The following is a 20,040-nucleotide window of genomic DNA, read 5'->3' on the forward strand; positions in this document are numbered from 1 at the left end:
TAACAAACGAATGTGTGCCATGCCATGGTCATGTCTTGAGTAATAAAAACATTCTTTGATCTTTTAAAATGTTCATTGAGAGTTCACGGTATTATAAAACATACTGTAAATTTAACTGAACTTCCTCCCCAGTCCAAAAAGTAAATTTCTTCCCACCCAGCCTTAAAAACGGATCGTACTTATGTATTAATGACTGCCTCCCAACTCTGCAGACATCAACACTTTTTTACATAATCGCACCCTTGGCACCACCCAATTTGTAAACAAACTCTTGAGGACTAAGCAGCATATAGGCCTTGCATAAGCCACTCTTAAACCAAAGACAATTACTATTTGTGCCCATCTGGACTATTTTTTATTATTTTTCCTTTGAACACATGCACTAGACAGATGTCTTTGACCAATACCAGCATTTCGCATTGTTTTTAAAATACCCTGTATCAAGTTCTAAATCTGAAAACGAGACCCTCACACCATCTACACCGGCGCGTTCGTTAATGAAACATGCTGCAACGGAAGCTTCTAGTACAAACGGCATCATTCAAACGTTATTGAACCCAAATGCAATGTTTTTAATAGTGAGTTTATATAAACATGCTCAGACTTTTAACTTTTTAATACTAAACATTTTTGAAAAACTTGAATATTTCAAAAATATGAGCTGAAGAGGACTAACATACAGATTGTTGATTCCTTGCTCAACAGGCCATAAACTGGAAATTGAGCGAGCTCACATAGTCCCGGCTTGCAGATCTGCTGAAGGAGACAGGCCCGATCAATTCTAGCCAAATTTCATCGGAGATCATCCGATAAAGATGTCATGTTGCGCCAGGCGAGGAGCAAAGGAAAGCTTTCTTGGAAGAATCACAACATTTTCTTGTTCTCAGACTTTGCAAATTTAGCAAAAGAGAAGGGCGATCGGTTCAAGGAATGAAAGAAACTCTTACATCAACGGAAGATGGCTTTTGCACTGATGTTTCCGGCCAAACTGAGAATAAACACCAAGGACGGCAGCAAAGTATTTACATGTCCCAAAATGGCACTCTCCTTCATAAATACATTGGAGTGAGATTTGGGGCCCTATCTTGCACCCGGCGCAAATGACTTTGTACACTGACGCATGTATCATTCCTATTTTGCACCCGCGCAAAGCGGGATTTTCCCTCCACAGACGCACGTCGGTAAACTAGGAAATGAACTTGCGCTCCCTGGGCGGGTCGGCGCAAAAAGGAGGCGTGTTTCGGCGCAAAAATTCCCTAGTGCTATTTTGCAGTTCCAGAAAACACTTCCGCCACTGACCAGAAAAAACCTAGTCTAAAGTCAGTGGCGCGTTGCGCGTTGTTCATAATGCTATTTTAAGCACGCATGCTTGGCCATAATGTAGGGTGCACAACGCGCATACACTTTGATTCTCTCATCAACACAGATGCAGCAGTTTTTATTTTTGCAAATCATACATTATAACAAGGAAAAATATAAACACATGAGGGAAATCATTGTGGTGTCCATGAAGATGTAAAAAAATGCGTCAACCCTTGCGTCAACCGCAAGGGAACTATTCAATCAACATACAAGTCATTTGCGATGCTAATAGTAAAATCACCCATGTCTTTGCGAATTATCCAGGCCCGAGCCACGACTCATTTATACTAGCAAACTCTGCCATTCCTGCCATCTTCGAGGGGAATCCCCCGTTGGATGGGTGGCTATTAGGGGACAACGGGTATCCGTTGCTGATGACACCATTTTTGATGCCAGCAACAATGAGTGAAATACGGTTTAATCGAAACACACACAAACACGCTGTGTCAGTGTAATTGAACGAACGTTCGGCATACTGAAAATGCGCTTCAGGTGTTTGGATAGGTCAGGAGGCACTTTACAGTACAGTCCTCAAAACGTTGCAGCATTCTTTGTGGCATGTTGTGTTTTACACAACATTTCCATAAATCAAGGTTGTGTTGTTGACATAGATGAGAAAACATTAGAGGACTTAAGGAGACGTGATGGTGAACTGCATGTGCCGATGCCACTTAACCCAAATGCCCGCAGCAGCAGCACGGGACAGGACTCAGGAGAGCTTATTTGGCAGAAGAGCTGCTGCGTCATCTATAGTGAGGTAAAGCAAATTAATCTCGGTCTAATGTTCGACTACATTTCAAAAATATAACCATGCATATATTCGTGATTCAGAGAGAACGAGTCCAAAACATCCGAAAATATTTTTTTGTGACATTTCTTTATTTACATTTGTCAAAATGAAAAATCAATATCAAACAGTAATTGATAAAAAAAAAAAAACACAAACGGAAAATTAGGTTCAAAAGATTTAAACAGAATAAATTTCATTCTTTTTCCCTCCTCTGATAGCAATGCAGCGCGCGGCTGGTAAATCCCTCATAATAATAACAATCCGCCATGCAACATGCGCACCTGCTCTTAAAGGGTATGTTGGATGACGCTCTGATTGGTTTATTTCACGTTACGCCCAAACCACACCTATGAATAATGAAGCTATTTCAGACCAACCCCTTTTAAACTTGCGTCGGGCGCAAGAGTCATTTATCCCGCCGGTTAAATAGCAACAGCGCCCAAGACCCGCCCACAAAGTTACTTGCGCTTTGCGCTTCATACTTGCGTTTCAGATCGTTAAAATAGGGCCCTTGATGTTTCTTATATTAGTGGACTGACTTGCTGTTCAGTGACTCGATTGTCTGAGGAAGCTTGGCGCCATTTTTGTTTCTTTTTGCGTTGGCCTAGTGGCTGGAGTTTGTTTTGTGGAATGACACTTCCTTCAAGAAACGTTTGCATTGACGGAAGATCGTTTTTACACTGCAGTTCCCGGCCATATTGAGAATGGATGACACTATGGTTGACCGCAAAATATCTACATGCTCACATAAAGGACATCTTTTCTAAAGTTGACGGGCTGAGTAGGTCATGGTGTATTTTTTTTTCACGGCCTCCGAGTGTGTTTGGCTCTTGATCATCCGAGGAACCGGGATGCCTGTTTTGCTTCTTTCATGCTCGTTCTGCCTTGCTTCGTGGAATTACACTGCTTCGGGACAGTTGTGGATGAATCTGTTCGATATCTCCAGTTGGCTGGAGTTTTTTTAAGGGACATTAGAATGATTTCATCATCTGCTGCACTCATAACAGCCAGCTCACAGAACAATTGTTTGTCTGTCCGAGGAAACTGAACGGCTTTATATCTAATTTATATCATTTGTTTTGTGGAGGAACACACCTTCGTTCTGTGAATGAATCTACATGTTCTTTGTGTTTACTCTGCCTGTTGGCTGCGGTCTGTTTTACAAAGTATTTTCAGTTATGTAATTTTTCCTCACAAAATTTGTGCAGAAGCACCGGACTTGAGCAAACCAAAGGCAAAGTTGTTGTGGGGGCTCTCGTAGGCATAGACCTTTTGAGTTTAGAGGGATTGATGCCGGTTGGCACTGTCGTACGCAGGGTGCGCACGTTTTTCTTTTTTCTGTTGGTTTTGTTCGGGTTTTGATTAATGCATTAATGGGGAATGTGGTCTGTATAATTTTTTTTTATTTGACCAAATGACCAATTTTTATCCACTCAAATGTTAAAATGAGTGGATTGTCTCTCTCCACATGGAATGTGTATGGGTTGGGGCTTTTCTTAACCCTCTGGGGTCGGCAAACGCGCCGGCGCGTTTTGCTGTTTTTTTTCCACATAGCAGCAACATAGACTTAAAATACTCCGTCATTTATGGTCATATAAATAAAATCAATACATGATTATAAACTATAGAGGGTCTTCTTTTTTGTGTACACTCATATTAACATCAAAACCTTGTGTTTTTTTTAAATAAATAAAATAAAAGGTTGAGCTTTCAGCAGTCTCTGTGTTCACGATCATATTTCAGAAACACGTCACTAAAATTAACTTAAACTCCGCGAATTCTTCTCACACAAACATGAAACATATGTCTAAAGAAAGCTTAAAATGTCTACTTTTAAATAAAACAATTCAAATTTAAAACAAATATTCTCCTGCAATGTAATCTGTATGAAACAAAGCGACGTTTTTCCTGGCTCAGCTTCATTATCTGTAATGCGATCCCACCCACCAGCAGAGCGCGCCATTCATACGCTAATGTGCTGAGACGATCAAGGGAAAAGTACACGCCCCCGACTGCGAGATTTGATGTAAACAAACACAACTAAACTTTTCTGCGAGCTTGTAAACTCCTGGATGTAAGGATGAGTTAACAAGAAGAGCGGGACTCCGATGAACATTTGTATTTTGAAGAGAGATTTGATCCAGCAGAGGATACAATTTCGGACGAGTAAGTCATTGAGTTTTCATCAGCTGACATTCTATTTTATATACAGATTTTACTAGCGGGACTGTTTCCAGACAGGACTCAAAGTATTGACATTTGAAATATGTCCTAATAGGCAAGTTTTAGTTACATGTAAATGTTGTTATTTACATTGTATGCTATATGATATAAATATGATATGTAATATGATATAAAAATAATATGAATGTTAGATTATATTTTAACGTGTTTATGCTGCCTCGTTATCATCAACAAAGCTTGTGCTTGCAAATATGTGTTCAGGTTAAATTAGTAAAATGCACTTTAAATATGCCCATATTAGAAATTCAGCATATTATAATGATTTCTGAAGTAAAATGAGTTCACACAATGTTTTTAACTGTATATTGGATCAAATAAATCCAGTCTTTGTGAGCAGAAGAGACTTCTGTTAACGGTAGTGTAGGTCTAACATTAAGTAAAGTTTTATGTAAAGAAAATATATAGTCAGATTACTTCTTTTAACTTAAAACTTGATTTTGATCATTAAGTCTCCTCACATTAATTCTCTCTCTGTCACATTCCTCATTGATAGGCCCAGAGGAGTGGTCTTTGTGTCTTCAGGTGTGAATCACATCAATATTCATGATAGTTCACGCCTCCACGCATATTGCCATTCAACACTAAAATTGTCACACAAAAGTTAAATGACTATATTGTTTTGTATGAATGAGTGATCAGGATGATTTTCACATCATTTTGTAGCAAAAACTCTAGGCTACAAGATCCAGTTCTCAAAAGTCTTGTGGACAAATGTTTAGTATGTGTTATATGGCCTTATTTCAGTGACTTAAAATTTTTGTTTTTTCAAAAACCACGCATAAACATTATTTTCTCAAAAATACAAACATGTACACACATGTTGCTCACATATGTGTACAGTGTTATTAGCCATTAATATGTTTTTAAGCAACTGAAAAAAGCACAAATGTCAAGGCATGTCAAAACTTCTCCAGGGCCCAAAACACCCTCAGACCCCAGAGGGTTAAGCATAAGAAATATGATATAGTGTTCTTTAAGAAACACATCTTTTCCCGCAGGAAGCTGAAAAATTTGGTATGATATGGGGTGGACCTATTCCCTGTCAAAAAGCTACACTTTGATGCTGCACTGATTTAGCGCTTTGGGAACAATCTTAGGTGTGACCAGCTGTGAATATGTGTGCAACCAGTCAATGAAATTTACCAGAATTTATAGCTTCTGCTGGTGACATCATTGGATGCACCTGTAGCAGGGCTATAAATAGATGCATCACAGGTGCATCGTCAGATCTTTTGTCTTCAGATCATTCTGTGTGTGTTGTGCTTCTTGACTGTCAGAACTTTCTACTTTTCCCAACTTTGCGTTGGGACGGGTGCGAGTATAGTGATCTGTTTACAAGCAAAATGCTTCCCACTCCTCTCGCTTACTTCCAAAAGTCAGCGCCCACTGAAAAAAAGAGCATTCTCTCTCCAACTCAGGAAATTACCAATCTGGGTGTTTTATGGAATTCGATCATGATGAAGGCACAATTGTCTCCCGCTGGAATCGTGTCCATACAGAACACCCTGAGAAAAGTCAGGCTAGGCAAAGTTAGCACTGTTCGTCAGTATTAAAGAATACTAGGTCTCATGACATCTGAGAAGTTATACAGACCATTCTAAGTGCTAGAGCTCCCTCTACTAGAAGTAGTTACGCCAATAAATGGGGTGTCTTTGAAAGATGGTGCAGTGCACATAATGCAGATCCAGTTAACTGCCAGATTGCTTCAGTTCTGGACTTTCTGCATTGGGTGAGGAACGCTACTGCCCTGGCCTACGAGGTGCTCGGTCAAGCTTCGCCAATAGGTATCAGGACTCACTCTACCAGAGGGGTTGCCTCCTCTAAAGCCTTGGCTAGAGGTGTCCCTCTGCAGCATGTTTGTGATGTGGCAGGCTGGTCCTCTCCGCACACATTCATAAGATTTTTTAGTTTAGATGTTCATGCCACTCCTGGCTCTTATGTCCTTGAGTCAACATCACAAGCTCATGTCTGAGACCTCTCGCACTCTTGTGAGCACAACTACACAACCATAAGGGGTTCAGACATCCACAGTGCGTCAGCGTGGGTATTCTCGTTCCCAAAGCGCTAAATCAGCGCAGCATCAAAGTGTAGCTTTTTGACAGGGAACGTCTTGAGTTACTTAACTGTAACCCCTGTTCCCTGATAAAAGCGGGACGAGATGCTGCGCTTCATTGCCGCATTGGTATGCCCCAGGATTACTCTTCAGACAAAATACCTGACAATGCACCTGTGACGCATTTATTTATAGCCCTATTTATGTCACCAGCGGAGGCTATAAATTCTGGTCAATTTCATTGACGTTTTGCACACATATTCAAAGCTGGTCACATCTAAAGTTGTTCCCAAAGCGCTAAATCAGCTCAGCATCTTGTTCCACTTTTATCAGGGAACAGGGGTTACAGTTAAGTAACCGAGACGTTTTCTTTAGTGGTGGCTCGAGTAAGTGTAGGGGAGTCATTATACTGATAAATATCTACAATTCAAATGTCTTAGTCAATTTATATTGACTCTGTTTGAGTCATTGTTGTTTTAAGGTCATCAGGGCTTTTTATAGATCTTGAAGGGATGTTGCAAGCCACTGGCACCTCTCATGATATAATATTGGGAGGAGACTTTAATCTATTGATAGACTCAATCCTTGATCATAGTGAAGTGTGTAAGCCCACTAGAGCAACATTGACGCTTCACAGGATGTGTAAAAACTTTTGAACCCATCTGGTAGGAACTATAAAAAAAAATGTATCAGTTCATAAGATTTATTATAGAACAGATGTTATATATATATATATATCCATCATTTCATCTGTTGTGGATTGCTCAATTGGAAACATCTTAGTCTCAAATCACGCCCTGGGGAGTTTAGAGATGTTGCCACATACAGAGAAAAAGAAATCATATAGTTGCCACTTTAATGTATCTCTTTTGCAAAATCCTGATTTACATTTATTTACATTTTCATTTAAGCATTTGGCAGACGCTTTTATCCAAAGCGACTTACAGTGCACTTATTACAGGGACAATCCCCCCGGAGCAACCTGGAGTTAAGTGCCTTGCTCAAGGACACAATGGTGGTGGCGGTGGGGATCGAACCAGCGACCTTCTGATTAACAGTTATGTGCTTTAGCCCACTACGCCACCACCACTCACTGATTTCCAACAAATGTTAAAGACAATTTGCAAAATCAATGTTTATATAAAGACTAGGGATGCACCGAAATTAAAATTCTGGGCCGAAACGAAACCGAAAATCCAGGATGCACTTGGCCGAAAACCGAAACTGAAATTTTTACCTATTTAAAAAAAAATAAAATAAATGTTGTGTATAATTGTATTAATTTTGTACTTTTTCATTAATTTCATGAATTTAATGAATCTGAATTGAAAAACTACAAACCAATAAAATAAATCACACTTTTATTGAAAGTAACACCAAAATTGGACAAAAAATATATTAAAACTATATTAAATATTATTCTTCTTTCAGTTCTGTAAAAATCTAATTTTACAGATTTTATTAACAATTATCCAAATAATGTAAAGTTTTAGAAAACTATTATATGCAAAACAAGAGTCAAGTAATGAACTTAGCTAGCATCTTTCAAAAAGTTTAAATATGCAACAGTAATTTCAATTGAAACAAAAGGCAGAACACAGAATGGCAGAGGGCCTCTATTCCACTGATCTATATATAACTATAATATATAATTATATATATAGATCAGTGCTCTATTCTGTTTATGTAAATGTATGTACACTTTAAGTGAACATTATTGTGCAAAACAGCAGTAATTGAACTAAATCCAACCTCAACTGTAAACGACAGATGTATCCTCAAGTGAAGAACAAGTGTAATGTAATTGCTATACACATCATATTGGTCCGCTTTCTATTTAACTACAAGTGACAGGTTTCTCTTCAAGAACAAAAGTCTCTCCTGTCAGAAAGCTCATCAAGAACATGAGATGCTGCACTGAATAGTCTCTCACTCTCTGTGCTAGTGCTTGGGCAGATAAATACCTGTGCGCAATCCGCGCAAGCAAAGGAAAGCGGTCTTTGTTTATGCGACCGTAGTCAAGGGGATTGTCGCTTCTGGCAATGTTCAGCTAGATATGTCTCAAGTTGTGTTGTAGCTGCACTACTGTGGCACTGCTGTGGATCGGGGCACTTTCCTGTAAAATCTCTTGCTGTACTCTGTATATATACATATATTGAAAGTTCTGCTGAATAAACACTGCAGATCGCAAATTTGATGTCCTTATCAGAAACTTTGAAGAATTTCCACACCGCTGACATAATCGGCCTTTGTTTGGTAGCGCCGTGATAAGGGCTACATCGATCCAGATTGAAATCTGAGCACTGAGGGGCGGGGCGAGGAGGTATATATTTTCGGCTCATATTTTCGGCCTTTTTTCTCTTTCGGCCGAAAACCGAAAGTGCCATTTTCGGCGGCCGAAATTTCGGTGCATCCCTAATAAAGACCAACTGGTCCTCAGTATCCTCTATGCCCGTGGCTTGGGATGCACTTAAGGCTGTTCTTAAGGGTCGGAATATACAGTATGCCACATTCACCAAAAAATCCAAAGCATGTGAACTCGTGGAGTTGGAAGGGAATATTAAATACTGATTGAAATACAGATATTATACTATTTTGTTGCGGAAAGTGCAGTTTTGGTTGTTGGTTGTTAGTTTGATGTTGCAAGACAATCATACTTTGAGTCGGGGGACAAAGCAGGGAAGCTTCTGGCTAGACATATAAAGCAGAGAGTCTTTTTCTACCATTCTCTCAGTGAAATCTGCTGGTGGTGAAATATTTAACTCAGCCATTGACATTAATAATGCTTTTAAAGAATTATATTTTTATCTTTATAGCTCCACATCTTTATCTACTGATGAAGATATTAGAAAATTTGTGGAACCATTAGAACTCCCTAAATTGAACTCCCGAAAATTCTCTTGATTCTGAGATAACCTTTGAGGAGCTTGGCGAATTAATTAGATGGCTTTGCCGCTGAAATATTAAAATCTTATGCTGCAGAACTTGTTAGAAGGTTATACAGAATCAATAAAGAATGAAAAGCTTCCGCCAACCATGACACAAGCCCGGACCAGTCTGATTCTTGAAAAAAAACAAAGATCCAAGCGAGTGTAAAAGTTAATGTCCAGATTACCTGATCCAGCTAGATGTAAAAATGTTGTCAAAAAGTTTGGCTAACCGATTAAGTTATGACATCTCTTATCCATATAGATCAGGTGGGGTTTATTCAGGGCCGCAGCTCTTCTGATAACATTAGGCGTTTCATCAATATCATGTTGTCAGTAGCGAATGATCAGTCTGGGTTCCCCTCTTTCCCAATTATTGTTCGGTCTTGCTCTGGAAACATTAGCAGCCGCGATAAGAAAGGAGGATGATTTACCAGGGGTGATGGTGGGAAGTGTGGCACATAAGCTTCTGCTTGATGAAAATTATATTTTATTATTTGTCTGTGAACCTACTAGATTTAAGCCTTGCCTCCACAAAATTATTAATTATTTTTCCAAGTTCTCAGGGTACAAAGTCAATTGGTCTAAATCCAAAAGTTCGGTTCTGACAGCATACTGTCCAGTAACAGCTTTCCAGCCAGGCTCCTTCCAGTGTCCCAAACAGGGCATTAAGTATTTGGGGATTTTATTTCCAGCAAATTTGTCTGATTTAGTTAATGTTAATTTTGACCCTTTAATAAAAAAGGTTTGAGCGATGTGGGCAGGTGGGCTTCATTATATTTATCGATGACGAGCACTCATGTACTGCATTTCTTTGTTATTGTATGATTTAATACAAAATGTTCATTACAACAAGTATGGATTGATAAATTAATAATACTGCATTTTTCACACCAACTTGCTGTGTACACATGACTATGTTTACATTTTATTTTGATGTTGTGAATACTGCATGTGCTTCATAATCTTAATCTTACCAATAACATTAGTATATACACTTTCAATTCATACTAGATTTTGACATTTGTCATTTATTGCTACAATTATCATACCTCTATTGCAATTGGACAGTTTGAGTGTTATGAATGTAAAGGAATATATCACACAAAAATTACCATTTCCATGTCATTTACTAACCCTTGTCTCACTCCAAACTTGTATGACTATCTTTCTTCTGCAGAACACAAACAAAGATATTTTGAAGAATATCTCAGATGTTTTTATACATACAATGCCATTGAATGGGGTCAAACACTTTCAAGCTCTAAAAAAAGGACATAAAAGCATCATAAAGGTAATCCATTAGACTCTAGTGGTTTAATCCATGTCTTCTGAAGTGATACGATCAGTTTGGATGAGACACTAATCTTAAGGTCTTTTTCATTAAACTCTTCCTTATCTTTACTATGTGCATTCATGAGTGAAGCTTGTTTACGCGTCTTTATGCTCGACACATGCACTGTGTGTGATAATGTAATCTCACTGCTCTGTCGGTTGGCATCCGGGAAAAGCACACATATACACCATATTGAAAAAATGTCAGTTCTTGCATAAACATGTAACTGCAAATGCGTCAAGAGCCAAGATGTGTGAACAAGGTTCTCTCATGAACCCACATAGGACAGCTAAGATTTTAGTTAATAAGGACTTAAATGATCAAATATTGGTCTTTTCTTACCCAAAACCAGACTTATCGCTTCAGAAGACATTAATTAAACCCTGGAGTCGTATGGATTACCTTTATGTCTTTATGTCCTTTTGGAGTTTGAAAGTTTGGTCCCCATTGACTTGTATTGCATGGATATATTCACATCATATCTCCATCAAAATATCTTTATTTGTGTTCTGCAGAAGAAAGAAAGTCATGCAAGCTTGAGATGGCATGAGGGTGAGTAAATTATGAGAGTCATTTTTGGGGAGAACAATTCATTTAACATAATCCTTTGTGAAACAAGTTTTATTGCCTTTGACTCAATTATGTTATGTTTAATAGACATGTTATGACAGCTGACCTGGTAATTTTTTTTTTACTTTTAAGGTACAATTTTAAGTGACCAGTCTAGTGTGTTTGTGTCGGTGGGGGGTATGTTTGGGGGGAGGGGTTAATTTATATAACTGATTCCGTATTTTATGTTGTGTTTATCTGTTTTGTGGATGGAGTCAATAAAAAAAATTATGTTTTGTTTAATTGACACGTTATGACAGCTGACCTCACTGGCGAATTGGAAACTTGATCGGTACAGGCAAAGTTTACAGATAAAGACATGAATATCACTTTTGATAAACGTGTTGAAAATGATGTACACTAATAAAGACTGCAGTCACATCAGTATTAAAAGCCGTTTAATTTTACATGGAGAGCCGGGGTGCCCTCATGGGGGGTGCCATGTTAGACCATCTGATTACTACTCGCTTATTCTCAGTAACCGTCCTGTTATTGGACACTTCAAATCAAATCACTTTATAGTGCAACAGTAGGTAAAAGTCTTGTGTGCAGTTCCGAGCAACATAGCAGTCATAACAGTGAACATATACCAATTACAATAAACAACATACTTACACAACACAAAATAATAATGTATCTTAATAATGTATCTAATAATATATAAAATTGAAAAAGTGTTTTAATGCCTGCATTATACACACTCTTGGAGCGTTTATGTGTAGTTACGTTCAATTTATATCATGTAGGGTTTTGAACAAATATAAACAACATAAGTAGATGTTCATGACAACAAGATTTACTCATCGGCATTGTTCGAACTGTCACCATTTGTTTTAAAAGTCATGATATGTTTGCATTATGCAGTTATTTTAAACAAATATACATATCACATGTGCTTATGCATGACAGTGACATATAATCATTATTGATACAATCGATAATATTGTTTTAACTGTTATGTTATTTTTTACACTGGATTCTTACTAATCGCCCCTCACACTGTGATGTACATGTTCATACTGTCAGTCAACATTAGAGTCCTCACCTCACATCAACACAAGGGGCTCCTGAACTGAAGACAGGTGGATCATTCATTGACCCGTCACTCTTCATGGACACACAGCTGGGTTCACTAAAACACCAAATAAACAGAACAAAATAATGTTGAGATAACAACATGTGATAAAATTACTGTATTTCTAAAACAAACTGTTGGCATTCTGACCTTTTCATGGTGTTTGTGTGACTTTCTCCAGAGAGAATCTTTCTGGAGGTCATGACAGCATTTAAAATGTTGATTTTACACCTGCAAGGAAACTGAACACAAACATACTGAGTACTCAGATAAAAGCATGAAACTGTCAGTATTTGTATGTGATCACATTATTTAAATCAAGGAGAAATTGAGATTTTTGCTGAATATTCCTCTCTTCATGTAATATCCGCTCTTGTCTCAAAATGGATCCTGATTTTAGTTTCACTTTCTAAATTACAAGTTACTTGTAAATTACTTTTTCATTAAACTTACGGGAACTTGTAATGTGAGAGTATGAAGAGATAAAGAAGCACATGTAAAAACAAATATAAATGTCATAATATCAGATTACTGATCTTACTGTAAAGTGCGATTTATGATCGTGTGAACACTGAAATGGCGTCGCTTCATCTGTGCAGGTTTCCTTTCGGTTTCATCATTTCCTGTAAGTGACTGTAACTAACAAACACAAGTGCAGTTCTTCTTCTTCCTGCAAGAAGAACTTCAGATCGAGTAGTGACAAGACCATTCTTCTTCTTCAATTGAGGTTTTATGGTCATCTTCCGGTGCACTACTGCCACCAACATAACTGGAGTGTGAAGCATCAATGGGAAGGGAAATAAATGGTACTGTCTTTTTTTTTTCTTTTTTGCTTGGATGAGAAACAAAGAAGCCATAGTAGGCCTAAAGATAAAACTTAATACATTCCATCAAAACTAAATAGCAGCACAAACAAAACTATGCATAATAAACAGAGGTAAATAACCAAGGATTAACAGGGGAAAAAAAATCTAAGACCAAAAGAATATTGTACAAGGTGGTTAATCATCAAAGTATGTCTCCAAAAGTTTACAAAATTTAAGGGCTTTTTTATTATGCCTACATTTTAAGGATTTGAGGAAGATGGGAGGATTCTTTATAAATCTAGATTTATATATAAAGTAATTGGCTAAAAACACAATATTTTTAAACAAAAATTCTATATCACCATTGAGACAAAAGATCCCAAATTTTATAGATTTAAAATCAAAGTCAGGTATTACATATTTAAAACTTAACCAAACATGAAGATCATCCCAGAATTAAAAAAAAAAAAAAATTTGCATGAGTAAAATTAATTCTCCAATGACACTATGGGCCCTATTTTAACGATCTGAAATGCAAGTATCAAGCGCGAAGCGCAAGTAACTTTGTGGGCGGGTCTTGGGCGCTGTTGCTATTTTACCGGCGGGATAAATGACTCTTGCGCCCGACGCAAGTTTAAAAGGGGTTGGTCTGAAATAGCTTCATTATTCATAGGTGTGGTTTGGGCGTAACGTGAAATAAACCAATCAGAGCGTCATCCAACATACCCTTTAAGAGCAGGTGCGCATGTTGCATGGCGGATTGTTATTATTATGGCGGATTTACCAGGCGCGCGCCGCATAAGGCTACTATCAGAGGAGGGAAAAAGAATGAAATTTATTCTGTTTAAATCTTTTCAACCTAATTTTCCGTTTGTATTTTTTTTTATCAATTACTGTTTGATATTGATTTTTCATTTTGACAAATGTAAATAAAGAAATGTCACAAATAAATACTTTCGGATGTTTTGGACTCTGAATCTCTCTGAATCACGAATATATGCATGGTTATATTTTTGAAATGTAGTCGAACATTAGACCGAGATTAATTTGCTTTACCTCACTATAGATGACGCAGCAGCTCTTCTGCCAAATAACCTCTCCTGTCCCGTGCTGCTGCTGGGGCATTTGGGTTAAGTGGCATCGGCACATGCAGTTCACCATCACGTCTCCTTAAGTCCTCTAATGTTTCCTCATCTATGTCAACAACACAACCTTGATTTATGGAAATGTTGTGTAAAACACAACATGCCACAAAGAATGCTGCAACGTTTTGAGGACTGTACTGTAAAGTGCCTCCTGACCTATCCAAACACCTGATGCGCATTTTCAGTATGCCGAACGTTCGTTCAATTACACTGACACAGCGTGTTTGTGTGTGTTTCGATTAAACCGTATTTCACTCATTGTTGCTGGCATCAAAAATGGTGTCATCAGCCATGTCTTTAACGGATACCCGTTGTCCCCTAATAGCCACCCATCCGACGGGGGATCCCCTCGAAGATGGCAGGAATGGCAGAGTTTGCTAGTATAAATGAGTCGTGGCTCGAGCCTGGATAATTCTCAAAGACATGGGTAATTTTACTATTAGCATCGCAAATGACTTGTATGTTGATTGAATAGGTTCCCTTGCGGTTGACGCAAGGGTTGACGCATTTTTTTACATCTTCATGGACACCACAATGATTTCCCTCATGTGTTAATATTTTTCCTTGTTATAATGTATGATTTGCAAAAATAAAAACTGCTGCATCTGTGTTGATGAGAGAATCAAAGTGTATGCGCGTTGTGCACCCGCTACATTATGGCCAAGCATGCGCGCTTAAAATAGCATTATGAACAACGCGCAACGCGCCACTGACTTTAGACTAGGTTTTTTCTGGTCAGTGGCGGAAGTGTTTTCTGGAACTGCAAAATAGCACTAGGGAATGTTTGCGCCGAAACACGCCTCCTTTTTGCGCCGACCCGCCCAGGGAGCGCAAGTTCATTTCCTAGTTTATCGACGTGCGTCTGAGGAGGGAAAATCCCGCTTTGCGCCGGTGCAAAATAGGAATGATACATGCGTCAGTGTACAAAGTCATTTGCGCCGGGTGCAGAGATAGGGCCCAATGTCTGCTTAACAGAAGGTACACTGATTGCAGTTCATATTAAATCTATGTCTTAGGATCTCATTACAAGGATATACTGTATGTCATTAATCATTTTATACTGAACCTCTTTAGCCTTCGGTAGAAGTGGGAAAGAAACAAAACTTGTTCTAATTTGAATCACTTACTCCTTACAAAAATCAAAAACAAGGGGTCTCTTTCTGACATGTAAAGGGAAGGTCTGTGCATTTACAAATGTTCTTAATACCTTATTATTACTACAACTCTCCTCGATAAAATTGAAACCAGAAATTATTAAAAGTACTCAGTCTTGGAATCATAGATGAATAACACAATGCACCTTTAACCAATTGAGCCAGGCCCACAGGAATAGCTTTTAACAAAAGACATGTACAATCTCAGAGTACACGTGATATTGTGCTTTCCACAAAAATCATCATTACTGAGAAAATTGCCTTCCCTATCCATAATGTGTACAATAGACCAGACACTTTATCATCCAATCATGAAAAAAGTCCTGGTTACTTCCGTAACCTCCGTTCCCTGATGGAAGGAACGAGACGTTGTGTCGATGTAGTGACACTAGGGGTCACTCTTGGGAGCCCGGAAACACCTCTGGTCTTTGATAAAAAGCCAATGAAAATTGGCGAGCAGTATTTGCATGCCCCTCCCCCAGACACACGGGTATAAAAGGAGAGGCCGTGCATATTGCTCATTAGTCCCGGCCATTTCAGCGGTAGTTCAGCTTTGTTGCAGGAGGGACACCACGTCTCGTTCCCTCCATCAGGGAACAAAGTTTACTGAAGTAACCAGAATGTTCCCTATCTGTCACTCACTCTACGTTGTGTCGATGTAGTGACACTAGTGGTCCCCTATAAAAATGCCACAATGGCTGAACTGAGTTACATGGGTCGGCGGTTCAAGACATGCAGACTGCTGTGTGCCGCATAGCCAGCGCACCGGGCCGGCACGTAACCTCCCCTGACGCAAGTGCGAGTGTCGAACTGCCCTTTGGGGTTGAGTAAAGTACCCAAGAAGAATAGGGACAGACTTGTCCTGGTCGTGCCTCCCCGGAAAAAGAGAGAATCTGCCGACCGGCCGGACGCCAGTGGCCGCGTCGGGGGGTGGGGGGGGGGGTTGTGTCCCTCTCAAGTGAAAGACACAGGAGAGACCTCACTCGTGGTTGAGTGGATAAACTTCACATGGTCTTGCTGAGGCCACTCGGAAGTATGTCATGTGGAGAAGTCACATGTTAAGTCCTGCCCATTGCTGGTGAGGAGGCTCTACGAGCATGGAGACTGGAGCAGAGGGGTCTCTGCCCAAGGAAGACGCAGTTTGCCAAGCGGGAAACATATTTCAGTGGAATACGTCACAAGGGGTTACCTGTAGGGACCCAGCACAAGCGGAGCACCTGTCCCAGCATGGGGCGCAGCAGGCACAAGTACTGGGTGGGCAGCGAGTTTCTTCGTGAACTCGGCTGCCACAGGGCTAGGAGGAAATCAACCAGGGAACACGACTGTGAACACTGCTCGGAATCAATGAAGCACATCTTCAGCTCAGGGGATTCGAAAGGTGCTGGGTGCACACAGTACACCCGGCCGGTCACCCCGGGCTTACCTGTCTGTTCCTGCTAAGTTGCGGGACGAGACCGGATCGACCCGGAGGTTGAAAAACCAAGCAAATGTGTTGGGTTTAGCCCAGCCTGCTGCTCTACAAATGTCAGCTAGAGAGGCGCCACTGATCAGAGCCCAAGAGGCCGCAACACTCCTGGTGGAATGGGCTCATAGCCCGGCAGGGGTCGGCACGTGCTGAGCCTGGTAGGCAACAGTTATGGCATCGATGATCCAGTGAGAAATCCTCTGTTTGGAGACAGCGCTTCCTATCCGCTGTCCACCAAAGCATACAAAGAGCTGCTCAGAGATACTAAAACCAAGATCCAAGTAGATGCTTGCACTGGACACAGCAACCCTAAGGCTGGGTCTGCCTCCTCCTGGGGCAGCGCTTGCAGGTTCACCACTTGGTCCCTGAAAGGGGTTGTGGGAACCTTGGCCACATATCCCGGTCGGGGTCTCAGGATTACGTGAGAGTAGCCCGGACCGAACTCCAGGCACGTTTCACTGACAGAGAACGGTCTTCCTGGAGAGGGAGTCTTCCTGGAGAGTGCCTTAAGCCAGGGGTTTTCAAACTGGGGTCCGCAAGAGGGAGCTAGGGGGTCCGCAAAAAACTTCACAGGAAAAAAAAAAACATATAAGATTATAATTTTTTACATAATTTATTTTTTAACCTAAAGATGTTAATAACCAAATCAACATACAGTTTCGTGATGTATAAGAGTGGTTCCTTGTAACGTGTTTATCCCAAAATACTTTGCGCTATTTACATTTTGCACTTATAGTAAGGTGAACGGAGCAATTAGCGGCTAAGTGCATGCTCTACAAATGATGGAATGATTTTTGAATAATCGCGCTCCTGCAAGCAGTTCGTGTCAATCTGCCTTGGCGAACGCTAAACAAAAAACTAGAAAATATGACAAATCTTACATTACGTTTGGTTTTACCTGTATGTTAAAGCAGGGAGTCGAGAGACCCCAGTGTGTTCTCTGTCAAGAGATTCTCTACAATGTGTGCATGAAACCATCCAAGCTCAAACACCATCTAGAGCAGAAACATCCCAGTGAGGCAGGAAAGTCCACTGACTATTTCAAACATCAGGAGTTGTGTTTGGCCCGGCAGACTAGTACTTTTCGGCAGCAAGCATCGGTCCATGAGAAGAGTTTAAAGGCATCATATTTGGCATCACTCCACATCGCGCATGCTAAGAAGCCGCACACGATTGGCGAAGCATTATTATTACCAGCTTCTAAAGACATTGTCAGGGAGTTATTTGGAGAGGAAGCGGCACGAAAAGTAGATTGTGTGCCTTTGTCGGACAATACAGTGAGCAGATGCATAGGTGACATGTCCAATGATATTGCTTCGCAGCTTTTAGAACAAGTGCAAGCCAGTGAATATTTTGCACTGCAGTTGGATGAAAGCACTGATGTTGCAATTCAAGCACAGCTTATGGTCTACATTAGTTTCCTCGGGCAGGACAAATTTATCGAGGAACTTCTTTTTTGTAGAGCCCTTGAAGGCAGAACCACAGGGCAGGACATATTTAATATGATGGATCAGTTCATGACGGTCAATCCAATAGACTGGTCTCGGTGTGTTGGTGTGTGCACTGATGGTGCTGCCGCTATGACTGGTAAGTGCAATGGTGTGGTGACCCTGATCAAAGCGAAAGCCTCCAATGCTGTTGCCACACACTGTATGCTTCACCGTGAGGCTCTTGTGGCCAAATGCATTGATGATGATTTGCATCACGTGCTGAGGGATGTAGTTAAAACTGAACTATATAAAATCACATCCCTTGAAACACAGACTATTCGGTTTACTCTGCAAAGAAATGGGTGCTGATTATGAGAGCTTGCTGCTTCACTCAGAGGTACGCTGGCTTTCCCGCGGTGCTGTGTTAAATCGCATGTATGCGCTGCGCAAAGAGCCGAGAGAGTTTCTCTCTGGTGAAAAATCAGAGCTTGCCAGCTGTTTTGAAGATAGCTCATGGATACTGAAGTTGTCATACATGGCAGGTTTTTATCCAGCATCTCAGTGCCCTCAGAGCATGCAAGGGCACAACATTCACATACTGAACGCACAAGATAAGGTGCACGCGTTCATGCAAAAAATATCTCTGTGGGAAAGCAAACTGAAAGAGGGAGTTACATAAATATTTCCTCTCTATAACAAGGAGTGCATCTCCTCCACTGCTGACAACATCACACCCATAATCCAGTCTCACCTGTCACATCTTCAGGGCTATTTTAAACAAATAAATATTTCCCAGATTTGAACAACACCTACATGGACTTTGTTAGAAACCCATTTGCACCAGGGATTGGCACTCATCTGGATCTAGCAGCCCAAGAGCAACTGATTGATTTAACAAATAAGGGAGAGATGAAAACAAAGTTCCCCTGCCTTCCTCTGTCAGAGTTTTGGATGTCTGTGAGAAAGGACTACCCTGTTTTGTCTGAGAAGGCAATAACGTGTCTTTTACCATTTGCCACAACCTACTTGTGTGAAGCTGGATTTTCAGCACTGAAAGTACTTCAGTCCAAGCACCGGGCCAGTCTGGAGGTCGAAAGTGACTGTCACATATTTCCTGTTGTCTTTTGTTTTTGTGATTTTATGTTGAAATTCTTGTTTAGTTCTGGTTAGTTTTGTAGTCCTTTGTAGTTCTATTCCTTGATTGGTTCTCCCAGATTATTTTCTGTGACAAGGCAGGCAAATAATGAGGATATAAGAGCAGCTTTATTAAAATAAACAAGAAAACTCAGAATTATTTATATATATATATATATACAATTTTTTTGTTTGGATGTTCATGCCACTCTGGGCTCTTATGTCCTTGAGTCAACATCACAAGCTCATGTCTGAGACCTCTCGCGCTCTTGTGAGCACAACTACACAACCATAAGGGGTTCGGACATCCACAGTGTGTCAGCTTGGGTATTCTCTTTCCCAAAGCGCTAAATCAGCGCAGCATCTTGTTCCGCTTTTATCAGGGAACAGGGGTTACAGTTAAGTAACCCGAAACATTATCTCTTGTACTGTGTAAATCATTTGTTTTAAGTCTGAACTCTTGAGCATTATTTAATGTTTTAAAACAATGACTTGAATTAATTTAAATTC

The 20,040-nt window shown here is 40.0% G+C and overlaps 1 protein-coding gene across 1 annotated transcript in view; it reads right to left on the bottom strand.

Moving 5' to 3' along the window:
* Window positions 1–13,088, bottom strand: part of LOC127635926 (NLR family CARD domain-containing protein 3-like) — a 70,537-nt gene extending 57,449 nt beyond the window's left edge. The window contains exons 1-3 of the mRNA XM_052116227.1: window positions 12,938–13,088; window positions 12,547–12,638; window positions 12,367–12,453 (exon numbers count right to left, since the gene is read on the bottom strand). Coding sequence (XP_051972187.1) covers window positions 12,367–12,453; window positions 12,547–12,599 — 140 coding nt within the window. The 5' untranslated portion in view covers window positions 12,600–12,638; window positions 12,938–13,088. The remainder of the gene's footprint in view (window positions 1–12,366; window positions 12,454–12,546; window positions 12,639–12,937) is intronic.
* Window positions 13,089–20,040: the final 6,952 nt, after the last annotated feature.

This window comes from Xyrauchen texanus, chromosome 43, assembly GCF_025860055.1.
Source record: "Xyrauchen texanus isolate HMW12.3.18 chromosome 43, RBS_HiC_50CHRs, whole genome shotgun sequence".
Taxonomy (NCBI): Eukaryota; Metazoa; Chordata; class Actinopteri; order Cypriniformes; family Catostomidae; genus Xyrauchen; species Xyrauchen texanus.